The sequence below is a fragment of the Podarcis liolepis genome, assembly GCF_965112155.1.
Source record: "Podarcis liolepis genome assembly, chromosome: 13".
NCBI classification, from domain to species: domain Eukaryota; kingdom Metazoa; phylum Chordata; class Lepidosauria; order Squamata; family Lacertidae; genus Podarcis; species Podarcis liolepis.
In genome coordinates this window covers 6,792,941-6,809,114 of record NC_139573.1, presented here as the reverse complement: position 1 = coordinate 6,809,114, position 16,174 = coordinate 6,792,941, and the positions used below count along the sequence as shown (strand labels likewise).

At 50.8% G+C, this 16,174-nt stretch overlaps 1 protein-coding gene across 3 annotated transcripts in view; it reads right to left on the bottom strand.

Moving 5' to 3' along the window:
- The window catches only part of MYH7 (myosin heavy chain 7), a 44,393-nt gene extending 33,759 nt beyond the window's left edge, over positions 1 to 10,634 (bottom strand). The window contains exons 1-9 of one of the 3 annotated variants that reach the window (XM_083472449.1): positions 10,534 to 10,634; positions 7,535 to 7,587; positions 6,839 to 7,050; positions 5,733 to 5,876; positions 4,599 to 4,755; positions 4,024 to 4,051; positions 2,325 to 2,439; positions 777 to 869; positions 74 to 137 (exon numbers count right to left, since the gene is read on the bottom strand). In XM_083472449.1, the coding sequence (XP_083328575.1) occupies positions 74 to 137; positions 777 to 869; positions 2,325 to 2,439; positions 4,024 to 4,051; positions 4,599 to 4,755; positions 5,733 to 5,876; positions 6,839 to 7,042 (805 nt within the window). In that variant the 5' untranslated portion in view covers positions 7,043 to 7,050; positions 7,535 to 7,587; positions 10,534 to 10,634. Of the gene's footprint in view, positions 1 to 73; positions 138 to 776; positions 870 to 2,324; positions 2,440 to 4,023; positions 4,052 to 4,598; positions 4,756 to 5,732; positions 5,877 to 6,838; positions 7,053 to 7,534; positions 7,588 to 10,533 lie in introns of all 3 variants that reach the window. The other 2 variants (XM_083472451.1, XM_083472450.1) reach the window with 2 other exon arrangements.
- Between the last annotated feature and the right edge of the window lie 5,540 nt (positions 10,635 to 16,174).

The following is a 16,174-nucleotide window of genomic DNA, read 5'->3' as shown; positions in this document are numbered from 1 at the left end:
ACCTTACGTTAATTCAGGGAGGAGGGCCAGAGATCAGGAGAAGTAAAGAAGGACAGGCCTTTGGCAAACTCACAGGTCTCTATGTCGGCTGAGGCCAGCTTCCCCGTCGCCCCAAAATGGATCCGGATAAATTTGCCCTGGAAGAGAAAAGAAGAAACTGAGCAGGAGGTGCAGGCAGGGCGGGGGGAGCACAAATAATAATTATCTATCGGTTTTATTCTCCCCTCCCCAATTATATACCACTTGATGGCAGAGGAAACCTTCACAGAAGTTTACAAAAAAGAATAGAACAATGAAATTATCAGTCAAAACAGTTCGGAACAGCTATTTCAAAGAATCGTATTTCAAAGAATCATGCAGCTGTCCCATACGGGGATTTAACCTGCAACCTTGGCACAATCAGCTCTAACCAAGCAACCCAAAACATTCAAAAAAATAAGTAAACGATAAGACAAGAACGTATGAAAACACACAGCAATGTTCTAAATCTCGGGATTCTTGCCTAGACAGAAATGCGTTTAGCAGGTGCTGAAACGAGTCCTCTGATATCAAGTGGCAGGGAGTTCCAAAGTTTGGAAGCCGAAGCACTAAAAGATCTGTTTCTCACCATCGCAGAACGAGGGTGATTGGGCCCCTGTAGCAGTGCCAGTTCTGCAGGTGGAAGCGACTTGAGTGGGCCTATATGGGATTATGCAACCTCGTAGGCAGTTATTTTGGTAGTGTTTCCTCCCCCCCCCCTCGCCCCTGCCTCAAATTCCCTCTCGAGTGACACTCACAAATCGGGACGAGTTGTCGTTCCGGAGGGTCTTGGCATTCCCGAAGGCCTCCAGCGCAGGGTTGGCCTGGATGATTTGATCTTCCAGAGTCCCCTGTTGGTAGAGCGAAAGGTTAGAAACATTCTCTCTACCAGCTCATTATTATTCCTTGTTCATTTGCATGCCTCTTCATCGCCAAAAGTGGCTTACAAGTCTAAAACCAATATATTTGTATCTATAGACACATACAGTGGTACTTCGGGTTGAGAACTTAATTCATTCTGGAGGTCCGTTCTTAACCTGAAACTGTTCTTAACCTGAGGTACCACTTTAGCTAATGGGGCCTCCCACTGCCGCCACACAATTTCTGTTCTCATCCTGAAGCAAAGTTCTTAAGCCAGGGTACTATTTCTGGGTTAGCGGAGACTGTAACCTGAAGCGTATGTAACCCGAGGTACCACTGTATAGCAAGACTTGAATAAAATCCATAATTGCAATGTACAATAAAGGAAGCCCATTTAGAATAGCAACCAAAACAATGAAAGAAGGAGGTTTGAGTCATCAGATTTGGGGAATGCCTGTTTAAACATGTGAGGACCAGTGTGGTTTCATGGTTAGAGTGCCAGACTAGGACTTGGGAGACCAGGGATCAACTCCCCTCTGGGCCAGAAAGCTCGCTTTGCGACCTTGGGCCAGTCACGGTCTGTCAGCCGAGCTTACCTCACAAGGTTGTTGTGGGGGTAAAATGTGGAGGGGAACATCTTGGGGGAAAGGTGGGATATGAATCAGTGGCGTAGCGTGGGGGGTGCAGGGGGGCCGGCTGCACCGGGCGCAACATCTGGGGGGGGGCGCTCGCACTTGCAGCTCTCTGCCGCTACCTGGCTCGCTCACTCTCTCTCACTGCAGTGCTAGCTGTGAGAATCCGATCCGAGCCGCTGGGTCGCCGCCCACTGTGGAGGGGGTGGGTGCCAGGCGTGCGGTGCGGAGAGAGAGCGAGGGACTATCTGGGGGAGGGACAGTGCAGCGGCCGCCCAGCGCAGCGCTGAGCGCGGGAGAGAACCGCACCAGACCAGACCAGGCAGCAGCAAGAAGAAGCTGGCAGCGGCGGCAGGTTAGGGGGCGCAAATTACTTGCCTTGCCCCGGGTGCTGACAACCCACGCTACGCCACTGATATGAATATAATATCATCAAACAGCTTAGAGGTGGGAGGAGCAGGAAACGTGGTTAGCAGTGGGAAAGATACGACGACAGAAGTCGGTGGACAGCGGCAACTCCTTCTTCCTTGCCCCTCTGGCTTTCCTTGGCTGCTTGAAGCTCTGAGTATTTGTGGTCGGGCTGCTTTTCATGTGGTCTGGGTGCAACATGCAGCCATTGGAGGCTGGTCCTTTAGGCTCTCAACTAGCCCTCGCCTGCCTGCCTGCTTCACCTCTAGCCAATCAGGGGGTGGGTGGTTCCGCCTATCGTTTTCTCTGGCGCCACCTGGTGTTCATCTCCTGTCCTTCTGCCCTACGAGCCCTGGAGGAGGCCAGCCACCACTACAAGAAGCTAGAGCCAGACAAAACGGTCACCTTGCCAGTAGCCGCGGCTTGCTCCTTCTTGGTCCGGTCGCCGATGGCAGCGATCACCGCGAAGTACTGGATGACACGCTTGGTGTTGACAGTCTTCCCTGCCCCGGATTCTCCGCTGCGGGGTAGAAAAACGAGGCTGAAGAGCGGTTGCGTTTGTAGACTGATCAACCGATCAATCAGCTACATCCTCATCCCACTTTTGACTCAACATGGAGGCACTCCGGGTGGCTCTCGGGTGATTTCCCCCACTCCAAAATCAAGGGTATTTTTTAAAAAAATGTAATTTATTCTTCTAATATACCATGGCTGTTCTTAAGAATACAGGCGTCATGGACTGCCACTACAGCATCAGCCATTTTGTGTTGCAAATAAGGAATAGTATTGCAGCTTTGCAGAGAAACAACTAAGGCAAGGAACCTGATTTTTAATAGTTAAGTCTGTGGAACAAACGACAGCAGTGGGGAGGGAGAACCACCCAGTTTTGTGAATCTTCCTTGCTCAGATGGTCACCTGGCCAATTCCTGCCGCTCACCCCAGGAGACCAGGCAAGGAAGTGATAGTTCCGTCCAGGGACAGAACAGGGCAAATGAGAAAAGGGGGAAAGCGTGCGAGCTGGAGGTTTGCCATGGCGTCGATGGGTTTTAGGGAAGACCTGTTTAGGGAATTTTTAAATGTTTGATGTTTTATCATATTTTTATATTCTGTTGGGAGCCTCCCAGAGTGGCTGGGGAAACGCAGCCAGATGGGCAGGGTATAAATTGCTGTTGTTGTTGTTTTGATGGAGACAGCCAAAACAGCAGTGTCAAGAGTTGATGGCCCAACAACTTGGAGGGTTTAAAAATAAAATCAAGCAGTATTGTTATGTACTGAGTTGAATAGGATCCAAACTGCAGCAGTCTGATTGGTCCTAGAACAATAGGATCCAAAATGCAGCAGTCTGATTGGTCCTAGAACAATAGGATCCAAAATGCAGCAGTCTGATTGGTCCTAGAACAATAGGATTCAGAATGCAGCAGTCTGATTGGTCCTAGAACAATGCATCAGTATGATTGGTTGGCAGGAACCACCCAATCCTGCTCCAGATAGAAGTGAATCCACAACCTGATTGGCTTACAGTAGAATTCCGGAATTAGCCAATCATGTGCAGCCCATTGTGTAAATAATGTATATAAAGCAGATACTGTGAGGGGACATTCATTCATTCCTCCTCACCACTATGAGCTGAATGAAGAGCATGAAATCACTTTGCGACTCTGAGCATATTTCAAGTATGTAAATTTTATGAAATAAGATGAATAGACCAAGAGGCAGCCTTAGACAGAATGGCAGGTTTTAGGGTGGAAGAGCCATAACATCTGCTTTACATTCATAGAATCACAGAATTGTAGAGCTGGAAGGGACCTCGAGGGTCATCTAGCCCAACCCCCTGCAGTGCAGGAAACTTTTGCCCAATGTGGGGCTCGAACCCACAACCCTGAGATGAAGAGTCTCACACTCTACCATCCAGGGGATCCCAGGTTCATTCCCCTGGCTGGGAAAGAACCCTGTTGGAAAATCCTGAGGAGCTGTTGCCAGTCAGTGCGGGCAATATGGAGCTAGGTCTGACTAGGGCAAAGGCAGCTTCCTCTGCACCGGAGGGTCTTCTGGAGACTTTGTAGGGAGAAACAGAAAGGAGAGGGGAAGGGAAGGGAGGACTTACGTGATCAGGATAGACTGGTTCTCACGATCTAGAGAGATAGAGAGAGAAGAGTTGAAAGGGAAGAGAGGAGGGGAAAATGGAAGGGGAGAAAATGCAGAGGAAAATAGAAAAGCAGGGTTTTTGCTCCCCAGTTTCTTGCCAACACACACACACAGACACACACACACACACACAGTTTCTGCACCCTCCCCTATTCCTTAAAAGGTAAAGGTAAAGGGACCCTTGACCATTAGGTCCAGTCGTGGCCGACTCTGGGCTTGCGGCGCTCATCTCGCTTTATTGGCCAAGGGAGCCGGCGTCCAGCTTCCGGGTCATGTGGCCAGCAGGACTAAGCCGCTTCTGGCGAACCAGAGCAGTGCACGGAAATGCCGTTTATCTTCCCGCCGGAGCGGTACCTATTTATCTACTTGCACCTTGAAGTGCTTTCGAACTGCTAGGTTGGCAGGAGCAGGGACCGAGCAACGGGAGCTCACCCCGTTGCGGGGATTCAAATCGCAAGCCTTCCAATTGGCAAGCCCAAGAGGCTCAGTGGTTTAGACCACAGCGCCACCCACATCCCTCCCCCTTTTCCTTACCTGTCAGCATATACTGATAGGCGTTGTCAGAGATGGAGAAGATGTGGGGAGGGGCTTCGCTTCGCTTCTTCCCCCGGTAGGCAGCCACCACTTCCGCGTTGTAGACCGGCAACCACTTGTAGGGGTTGACGGTCACGCAGAAGAGCCCGGAATAGGTCTATAGAGGAGAGAGGGAGGAGGAGGGAGGAGGAAGGGCGTTCTGTAAGAAAATGATGTCTTATGGGGAATTAAAAGGGCAAGAAACTTGAAGGGTGGTGTGGGTAGTGAAAGGAAGCCGAGAACCTCAGGAGGCCTGGAATTATTACTTTTTAACCCTCCCTGCGGGTTTCCAGGAAACCCGACGACTGTCCACTGTTGGAAGCCGAAACCTGGGGTAGGTGGAATTCTGGTTTGATCCTGCAGGGCTCTCTTGACACCCTTAACTATCAGTGCCCAACAAGTCCACTCCAGCAAGGTGGGAATATTGCAGATTCTGGATAATGTTCAGGTGCCGGGTAAGGGGGAATGTCTGCCGCGCCTCTCAGCCCAGCGGCTGTCGTGGTGGACGGGAGGAGGAAGAGTCCAGCGTCACCCAGAGGCCTGCAAGTTTCCTACAAAGAAGGGCCGTAGCTCTGGGAGAGGACGCCTGCTTTGCATGCAGAAAGTCCCAGGTTCAAGATCCCTGCCTGACACCCTGGAGAGCCACTGGTGGTGATACTGAGCTAAAGGTAAAGGGACCCCTGACCATTAGGTCTAGTTGCGGCCGACTCTGGGGTTGCTCATCTCGCTTTATTGGCCGAGGGAGCCGGCGTACAGCTTCCGGGTCATGTGGCCAGCATGACTAAGCCGCTTCTGACGAACCAGAGTAGCACATGGAAACACCGTTTACCTACCCGCCGGAGTGGTACCTATTTATCTACTTGCACTTTGACGTGCTTTTGAACTGCTAGGTTGGCAGGATCAGGGACCGAGCAACGGGAGCTCACCCTGTTGTGGGGATTCGAACCGCCAACCTTTTGATCGGCAAGTGCTAGGCTCTGTGGTTTAACCCACAGCGCCACCCGCGTCCCTTAATACTGAGCTACACGGACCCAAAATGGCCTGACTTGAGATAAGGCAGATTGCTGGGTGCCAGAAAGGATTGTGCTCACTTACATAGATCATCCAGGCGGCGTAGCGCTCCTTGAGGTTGTAGAGGACGGCAGGTTCGTGCAGGAAGGTCAACATGGCCATGTCCTCGATCTTGTCGAACTTGGGCGGGTTCTGCTGCATGATCTGGTCTTCCTTCACCGTCACCGTCTGCGGAGAGAAGGCAGCGAAGCCTCAAGCCAGCGGGACAGACAGCGCCCAAGGGACGGCGAACCTCTTCCTCCCCCAAAATTGAACCCACCGGGTTGCGTCCAGTGCCCTCCTCAGAGCAGATGCAATGACGTTAACGGGCAGCACTCAGGTTCGCGGATTCCAATGGGTCTACTCTGAGTAGGACTAGCAATGGACACCACCTCTTTTTTTACTTGGGTAGCGGGGAGAGGATGGAAGGAAGCCATAGATGGGAAATGGGAGGGACACGACAGGGATGCCCGCTCGACAGAACAGGGGCAGCCGCACTAGAAGACCCCAGTCAGGGCATGGCAGCTGGCACTTCGCCTCACTGGGGAGGTGGGGGGCCAGAATAGCATTTATAAAAAGACAGAGGAGAGATCATGGGGGCATGGTGTCGGGCAGAAGGGAAGATGGTTGTGGGAGGCATTTTTTTAATGCCAAAGTTTTGGAGCACAACATGCAGAAGAGATACTACATAGGCTCCCAGCACGTTTCTGAGCACAATTCAAAGTGTTGGTGCTGACCTTTAAAGCCCTAAACGGCTTCGGCCCAGTATACCCGAAGGAGCGTCTCCACCCCCATCGTTCACTGAGGTCCAGCTCTGAGGGCCTTCTGGTGGTTCCCTCACTGCGAGAAGTGAGGTTACAGGGAACCAGGCAGAGGGCCTTTTTGGTGGTGGCGCCTGCCCTGTGGAACGCCCTCCCTTCAGATGTCAAAGAGATAAACAACTATCTGACATTCAGAAGACATCTGAAGGCAGCCCTGTTCAGGGAAGTTTTTAATGTGTGACATTTTAATGTATTTTTCATATTTGTTGGAAGCCGCCCAGAGTGGCTGGGGAAACCCAGCCAGATGGGCGGGATACAAATAATTTATTATTATTATTACTATTATTATACGATGGGATGGGCATGAGAGCACAAGAAACAGTCTAGCACCTTGCCATTCTCTGTGTCCGCGGTGACTTTGCCACCATCCCTGGACGTGATCTTGGCCTTGACAAACTCCAGCTTCTCATCCGGCACGAAGACGTCCTTCTTCATGTCAAAAGGCCGGTTCTGCGCCTCAATCCTCTGCTTCTCCGACATGCGCAGGTAAGGGGCTGCGGGGCCAAAATCGGCCATCTCGGCATCCGAAGACATGGCTGGAGCTGGAACGGGAACATTTCCAAGGTTAACAACCATGCAGCAAGCAGAGGCGTCCTCGCAGCAGTGAACAGGAGCCCGGGGCTCGTGGGATTCGAACCCGGGACTTCAAGGCCCAACGGTTGGGGATGGTGCAATTTGCCAACCAGCCACCAGGGGGGACCATCACCCCATGAGGAGGAGGTATGCAATATATGCAGTTCACAAAATGCCCATGGGGGGAGCTCCACGTTGCCCAACACACCTCTCCAAAAGGGAAGCTGTTGTGCTGCTGCCCCCAAGTGGACATTGGGAGGACTGCGCCGTGCTTAACGCCGCGCTGCCTCCTGGGCAAATATTCTGCCCTCTTGTGGGCTTTCAAAAATAAAACAGGTCTGGTTCTTCACCCCTAGAAGATGCTGCAATCTGGATGCCAGCTAAAAGCAAGCTGTGAATAAAACACCTGCCCGCAAAAGCAACTGCTCCTGGACAGAAGCGCCCCATATTTACCTTTTTTATTTTCCTAGGGTTCCACAGGAAATCGGCTACCTGGGGCCGGATGACTGTAGGCGAAAAACACAAAATATAGACGTGTTTATCCTCCCTGGCCTGCTCATCACAAACATATACGATATCTATAATTCTCTTCTTGCACTTTCCTGAGAATTTTCCTGATTTGCAATTCCTGAGCCAATACGTGAACAAAATCCTTTAAATTCGCACCTTGCCAAATCTTGTGACCTCAGATTTTGTGACTGACCTCGGTCTGCCATCAGAGCCCATCTGACGGCCTTCTTGCTTATACCCTGTCGAGCGAGTGACCCTGTCTGTCAGCTTCCTTCTCCTTCATCTTGGTAGAACTCAACAGGGAGGAAGGCAAGGGCAGAACTAAAACTCAGCGTCTCTACCTAGCATGGTTGCGACGGTCATTGGCTGTGGCGCCACCTACTGCTGGCCTCCTGCCTTGCGTCCCTGCCTCCCACCAGTTCCACCATTCCCAGTGGGCCCCAGCAGCAGGGAGGCGGCTCCATGGATAGAACTTCCTGTGATTGCGAATGGTGGGCCTGGAGGAGCGAAAGCCCCAGGCAAACATTTATGTACATGTTGCCCTTGCACATAAATCTTTGTGAAAAGTTTTCCTTCGTCCGAGGAGCTCGGGGCAGCATACACAGTTCTCCACACACATTTTATCATCGCACAACAACCCTGCGAGGTGTGTCCACCTAGGAAGTTGGGGCAGGCAGAGGGAGACTGGCCCAATGTCACCCTGCGGGGTTTGCGGCCGAGAGGAAACTTGAACCGTTGAGCATCTCACACCCAGTTCTGCAATAATACATATAATTAGCCCCATGCCTGCATACAGACATAAGAAACTGTTGCTGTTGGACTACAACTCCCATCATCCCTGGTCACCGGAGATGCTGGCGAGGGATGATGGGCTTTGTAGTTCGACAAACTACCGGCAAAAGGCTACACTCCTGGGTTACAGCCTGCCCCATAATGAGTCACAGCAGAAGCAGTACCGCCTTGCAAGTGTCAGTCCCCACGTGCAATTTTGGGCTAAAGTTAGATAGATCCCTGGTCTGAAAAGAGTCAGGAACCTAAAGTAGAGGCTTTCCCAGCCATCATCCGAGTTAAAATATTGTTTTGATGGGAGATGCCAGGGAACCCTGAATCTTCCACCAGCGATTCATGTGCTCAGTTATTGAGCTGTGATGTTCTAACCATCACTGTGCTGTGGGGCTGCCTAGATAAGAGCATGAGATGAGCCCAGCTGGATCTGAACACAGGTCCATCTGTTCAAGCATCCTGTTTTCATAAGAGCCAACCAGATGCATATCAGACGCTTGTAAGCAGGGCTTAAGCTCAACAGCGCTCTCTCCTCACCTGCAATTCCGAGCAACCAGTAGCACATAACCCATTACGGCAGGCAGATTTATTGTCCATGAATTTGTCTAAACCCCTTAAAACCATTCAAGGCTGCGGCCATCACTATGCCTTGTGGCAGCGAGTTCCACAGCTCAACTACGTGCAATCTGAAAACTGCTAAGCTCCCTGTGCGATTTGTCTCGCGCCAAGGTTGTGATTTTGCACAACCACTTCTAAAGGGGGGGATGAACAGCTATGGGTTCTTGAGACAGAAGCACCCATACAATCAGCTCACCAGTTTTCCTTCCAGAGGGAAAACAAGCTAGACTTATGGCTAGCACAAAAACAAAACAAAAACGGAACGACGATTCGTTATTATAAAATTTTTCTAGAATTCTCTCCTTGGGCCACACTGAAGCAAACCCGGGAGGAAAGTCCTTCGTTTCTCAACATACAGCCCATGGAAATTCTCACCCGATTCTCAAAGCCGCATGTAGGCAAGAGAAATCCCGAAAGATTTCAAAGCCTAAATTTCGAACTTAAGTTTTAATATTCAGTTGGTAGGGGAAGTCTAATGGAAATACTTGAGGTGGGGGGGGAGAGGAAATAGTGGAGTGTTGTCTTCAAAATTCAAACAAGAAACGCCTTTACACCACCCATTCTCAGGATGTAACCATTCTCAGAAGGATGGATGAAGTATTTAATGGTATAGCCACCAGCATCCAGATGAAATTCTCAGATCTCAGGATTTGCAGAATTAAGACACACTTTTTGAATTTGCTGGAAATATACAACCTGGCACACTCACCACTACAAACTCGCCTTCTTACACACTCACGAAAACACAGGCAGGGCTCTGTGCGGATTGGACACAATCCTAGCCCCTTCGTGCAACGCATTTTTGAGAGCCGCGTCCAATCCTCACAAGCCCCACTTAGGAAGTGTGCTTATTTGCATATACTGTTTGTTATGTGCGTGCAAATCTCTCTCCGAACACACGACTCACCAACGGGCGCGAACAAAGCCCCAATTTTGCACAGAGACCCCAGCCCAAACACACAAGCCCGTGTATATTTGCAAACACCGCAGGCCATTCCCAATTCCAGCCACTGTCTTGCGAGCCGCTAGCGTCAGGATTAAGAGCTGGGAGAGATCAGGGTTCAAATCCACAAAGCTCATGACTGAGTGACTCTGGACCGGTCAGCCTAGCCTACCTGGCCGGGTTGTTGTGGAAATTAAAATGAGGAGGGAGGGGGAGAACTAGGTATGCCAGCTTGAGCTCCTTGGGAGAAAAAGGTGGGCGATAAAGGCAGCATTCTACCATTTGCCTGCATTGCAAATGTGCAAAAAATAAAATAATCACGAACCACCAGGTACATTGAAAGCACACCTGGCTGCTTGGATTTCATTCCCTGCCCCCAGGATAGATTAGGTGGTAGATCATAAGACTCTTAATCTCAGGTTTGTGGGTTCAAGCAGGGGGTTGGACTAGATGTCCTTCAGAGTTCCTTCCATGGGTGCAAACTCCCTGCCTAGATTCTCCCATGCCCGGATGGCCAGAGCCCAATCACCGGCAAACACGATACCTTCTCAGCCGCCCCCAAACCCTCTAATGCGGAACAGCTGGCGTTGGGCCTTACCTGAGACCAGTGCAAGATGGGTGGGGTTGTAAGCTGGGTGCTTGGCCAGGACTCTTGTTATAAACCCCCGCTCCCCCCGCTCCCTCCCACCGGCCAGCCTCATATGGGCACACGGACCCATTCCTCTCTCTCCTTCCCCCCCCCAACCACTTCCCTCCCCACCACCCCAATCCTATCATGCTTCCCCTGGAACAATTGGAACAAGTCGTCATTGTTGTGGTATGAAGAATAAGAACAGGTTCAGGGAGGGGGGGGGCGGTGGACATCAAAATATCTTGGGACAACAGGGTTGAGATTCCAGTGGGGGGAGAGGAGGGGGTCTCAGGGGAGATGAGAGAAAGAAGCTGCGCATCCTTTTGGCAACCTAGGAATATTCCACTGCCCTCCCCAACGCTCTGTTTCCACGTGGAATCTCTTGCACACCCTCATCCATAGTTTATTGAACCCCCCCCCCAAAAAAAACAACCCTTAGCCATGGTGTATCTGAAGAAGTGTGCATGCACACGAAAGCTCATACCAAGAACTAACTTAGTTGGTCTTTAAGGTGCTACTGGAAGGAATGTTTTTATTTTGACCATAGTTTACTGTTACCCCTGCTACACCCCACCTGGCAGAAATGTAACGGGAAGAATCCAGAGAAAGGAAAATGTTGCGTCGAGGCATCGCGTTATTAAGTGCCGTTGATTTCGCTGCAACCCAAGCTCCGAAATGAGGGTTTGGGGATGGTTTTGAACATGGGTAGGCAAACTAAGGTCCGGGGGCAGGATCTGGCCCAATCGCGTTTTAAATCCGGCACGCGGACGTGTTTTTACATGAGTAGAATGTGTCCTTTTATTTAAAGTGCATCTCTGGGTTATTTGTGGGGCATAGAAATTCGTTCACTTTTTCTCCCCAAAATATATTCCGGCCCCCCACTAGGTCTGAGGGACAGTGGACCGGCCCCCTGCTGAAGAAGTTTGCTGACCCCTGGTTTTGAAGGTGTAACTGATTTATGTCCAGAGCCCCGAGTTGCTTAGGGGGGCTCACTAACCCCACTTGAAAACTTGTCACCATCCTCCGTTCCTCCCTTGATCCCGGAAACAGAATCAGGCAACGTGAATCTGATTTCAGGAACCTCATCTCAGGTGAAGCTTTCCTTTGCCTTCTCCTGAGGTCTTTTGCTTCCCCCCAGGCAACCAAAAAGCGAGTGCCGTCATTTTCAGACTGAGGGCCTCGGGAAGAAACAACTTTAGATATCCCCACGTTGTGCTTTCACTGCCTGAATTATCACTGGAGGAGGTGTTCATTTCGATGCGAAGTCTGGCCATTTCTCCCCTGGCCACTTTCCCTGTGCGGACTCGTTCCCTGGAAAATATCGTAAGAGGGTTTCTATTGAGAGAGGGATATATATTTCCCTATTTTAAAAATTATTATTTGAAAGCTGTTGCAGAGGGACATGATTTGGTTGAAAGGAGGGCCGCTCCTGAAAGATTAAGCAGTGCTTGAAACTTCCACCCACACAGGCGTGATAGAGGGACTTCATTTCTCCCCCAGAGAGGCTAAAAGCAGCTTCCAGGCAACGGGATTTGGGGTGGAGGAAAAGAGGCAGAGAAGGTTGAACGCTGCCCTAGCTCAGTGATAAGAGCATTCGCTCTGCATGCAGAAGGTCCCGAATTCAAATCCTGATATCTCCAGGGGAGAATGGCAGATATCCCTGCTTGGAACCCTGGACAGCTGCTGCCAGCCAGTGTAAGCAATGCTGAGCTAGCCACAAAATGGAACTATACCACCCAGATGCCTGTGGAAAACTCGCAAGCAGGATTCAGGCATAAGAGTCCTCTCCCCTCCTGTGGTTTCCAGCAGGAAAAGCGTTATTTCCTCCAACTGTGAAGGCAGCAGCAGATCTGATAGCACATCTCACATGTAGCAGCTGTCTTGCTCTCACTTTCACAGGGAACAGCACCGCTGGTCCCATTTTACAGCTGGAGAACTGAGGCCGAAAGAAACAACTTGTGCAATGCCGCACATTCGGTCCGCAGCAGAGGGTTGTTTACCTGCATGGACAAACTCGCCTTTTCCTCTTCTTTCGCTCAGGTGGAGAAAGTTTATGTATACGAGACTCAGAAAGTCCAGCTGACAGCCAAACCACGTTCTGGTTGTCTTTCGATTTATAGTTCGATTGCCCCGAGGCGAAAACATGAACCTGTTTAAACTTATGTAAGTTAAGAGAGTGATCTCTCAAACGGTACAAAATCCCTCAGAGCAGGACATAGACAAAACCCCAGCTAAGTAATATGTGGAGAGCTGCACTTGGCAGCCATTTTTTAATACTAAAAAGGAGGCTTTTCATTTGAGGGAACAGAGTTAATAGGCAGTAAAATCCAGATGTCTTTCCCCCCCAGCAAGTAAGTTTTAACCAAGTCTTTTCTTTTTTTCTTTTTAGAGAAATCCACTGTTTCTCTGGAAGGGCTTGAAAATCATTGCAAAAGCTATCTAGAGCAGCCGTGTAATGACATAAAAACAGTAGTAACAGAACTGCCGTACTTCTCCATCCTCCCACTCAACCCGTTTTTTTGCAAAATGCAACAAGATTTCGATTTCAAAATTTGGATCCAGAATTTGCAGGGTTGCGGGGAAAGCATGGGATCTATGCTAAGCCCAAACTTCCCTGGGCTTAGCTGCAGAGCCAATTTCAAACCACCGGGACTCCGTTCTGGAAAGGCAAGGCGAGTGTACCTCTGAGCATGCACAGAGTGGCTTTCCTTTGCCATTTTGCCACCACGCATAAGAGCCATAGCTGTCAACTTTTCCCTTTTCTTGCGAGGAATCCTCTTCGGAATAAGGGAATTTCCCTTCAAAAAAGGGAATCGTTGACAGCTATGATAAGAGCTTCCGAGCCTGGGTTTTCTGTTCCCCCCTTTCTTGGTTTTTAAACGTGAGAAGTTTGAAAACAAAAAAGCTGCTTTTCATTACACCCCCCCCCAAAAAAAGCCCTAGGCCTTTTAGCCCATCTCTGAGGCTGAATTTGGGTTTTTCCATAGCCTAGCCGAGGGGACGGCTGGGACCCTGGACTCCTTTGTCCCCAGGCAGGACTCCTGGGTTCTATTCCCGTCTCCCCGATGAGAGGCTATAATAAGGAGCCTTTGTGGCGAGGTTGCTATATAAGGGCCGCCAGAGGAGCCGGCCGCGAAGGTCACGCTGCCTCAATGCCATTCCTGCCTTTTGTTCTGGGCCAAGGGGGGGCCATCGGCGGACGTCACCCGCCGGATCGAGTGACGGCCTGGCGTGGCCGGCGGCAAGCCGAGAGGGGAGGCGAGGGCCTGACATTTGGGGAGGGAATGCCGTGAGGTGGGGGCGCAGGCCATGTCCTGGAAGGCAGAAAGGAGGCCAAAAGCCAGGAGGGCGGAAAATGCCCACAGACAACGCCGAAGGGAGGCCTGCATGGCGTTAATGGCCGGAAGGTGGCATCTCCTGGCACGGTGCCGCCCTGTTTGCTGGCGCTGTGCCCTGCCCCGGATTATGAATTGGCTCCGGCCTCCCCCTCGCACCTGCTCCCTTCTTTGTCTCTCGCCTGGGACCCCCCACCCTCTGCTCCCATGTGTCCATTGTCTGTCCAAATGCGCGGCACAAATATAGCCTTTCCAAGGTGCTCTCTTTTTCCACAGCGCCCTGGCCACCTCAGCAGAAGCGGGAGGGATAAACACCGGACGCCTCTGAAGAACTGGCCCTTCTTCTTAGTCTTCCGTTTCTGGAAATTGTGTTTTTGCGTTGAGTTGCCTTTCCTCCTCTAACCACTACACCCGGCTACCCTCTCGCCCTGGCTCCTAACCGGGAAGAGGGCTCCATCTCCGTGCGCCCTGAACACCAGCGACGCATGAGCATCGCTCAGCTGACCATAAAGACGCAATTAGGAGTCATTCGGGGCCTAGCAATTCAGTTGCCACGACAGGCAGGAATACAGTGGTACCTCGGGTTAGGTACCTAATTCATTCCGGAGGTCCATTCTTAACCTGAAACTGTTCTTAACCTGAAGCAACAGTTTAGCTAATGGGGCCTCCTGCCGCTGCCACTGCCCCGCCACCGGAGCATGATTTCTGTTCTCACGCTGAAGCAAAGTTCTTAACCTGAAGCACTATTTCGAGGTTAGCGGAGTCTGTAATCTGAAGTGTATGTAACCTGAAGCATATGTAACCTGAGGTACCACTGTATGTCATTGTCAATGGACGCACGGAGGGCAGGAGAGCTTGAGAAGCACAGCCCCGAACCACAAAAATTATCTCAGGAATTTGCATCACCATCCCAAGCTGAGCTAAAAAAGCAGACATCTCTGCAAGCTTGCTCTAACCACAAGGCCTGCTGCCCAATCTTTCGCCTCCTGAACCTGCTCTTTAGGCTTTGCTGTTTCCGTCAGAGAGGAGAGAGGAAAGGTCCCAGGAGTCCTGGCTCCTGACCCCCTTCCTTTACCCTGAGGCACCCCAATTTTCTTCCGACAGACCCCTGAAGTCCTAGCCTTCAGCGCTCCTCGCACACCCTGCTCGGACCACTAGGCCTCACGCGGCCCCCATTTTGAAATCTGAGCGCAGGACTCGGCGGTCTGTAACGCACGCTCACACTTCCGACAAGCCAATTTCCCCAGCTTCCCCCCAAATGAGCCATTTCTCTCCCCTGCCTGATGGGCACTGATGACTTTTTGGAGCCAGAATTCCAGCTGCGAGGATAATAGGAAAGGTTGTTCCAGGAGCCCAGCTGGGAATGTAATTGGCACGAAAACCATGCAAAAAAAACCCCCCACACCAAACAGAAGCAGCTTGAGGGAGTCCCCAGCTAACGAGAGGGATGGGGAAGAGGGAGGGGGCAGCCCTGGCAAGATGCCCCCCATTGCCTTCGAAAACAATAGGCAGGTGAAAGAAAGGCCAAACGTGGGCTGGAGAGACGACAACGGGATTTCTGGCGCACCCTGGCACTATGCGCCTGGCTATTGTTCCTGCAGCCCTGGCAAGATGCCCCCTCTGCCTTCAAAAACAATAGGCAGGTGAAACAAAGGCCAAACGTGGGCTGGAGAGACGACAATGGGATTCCTGGCGTGCCCTGGCACTATGCGCCTGGCTATTGTTTCCAAGCCAGGATAGAGCAGAGGCCTCGACAGGACAGGAAAAGATTGAGAGGTCAGCGGGAGGGAGCGTTGCACCACCGCACAATTGCGCCACCCGCGCGGCATGGTGGCCAAGGCAAGGCTAGAACTCGGGGCATGTGTGGATGTCAACAGAGCCAGCACAGACCACCACTAAAATGCACCTGGGTTACGTTCGCGGGCAAGAAGCAACTTAAGTACCCGCCAATGAATCCGCCTGCAAAGCGAAACAGGAAGGGCCTCGTAAGGTTTATGCACATCGTAGGAACATAAGAGGCGCTGGCTGGATTGAGCCAATGTCCCCTCTAGTACAGCTTCCTGTTTCCTTTTTTTTTAATAAGATATTTATTAAGATTTTCCAAATATTAAAAATAAATATTAAAAAATAATTTCCCAAAAATAAAAATAGAAAAAAATACAAAATAAAAATAATTAAAAACAACTCAATCTTTCCATTACTTATTTTTCATTAGCTTGTTTCCCGGACCTCCTCACGCCTCCCTTTTTTGTATTCCAATTCAATTTGTTGGT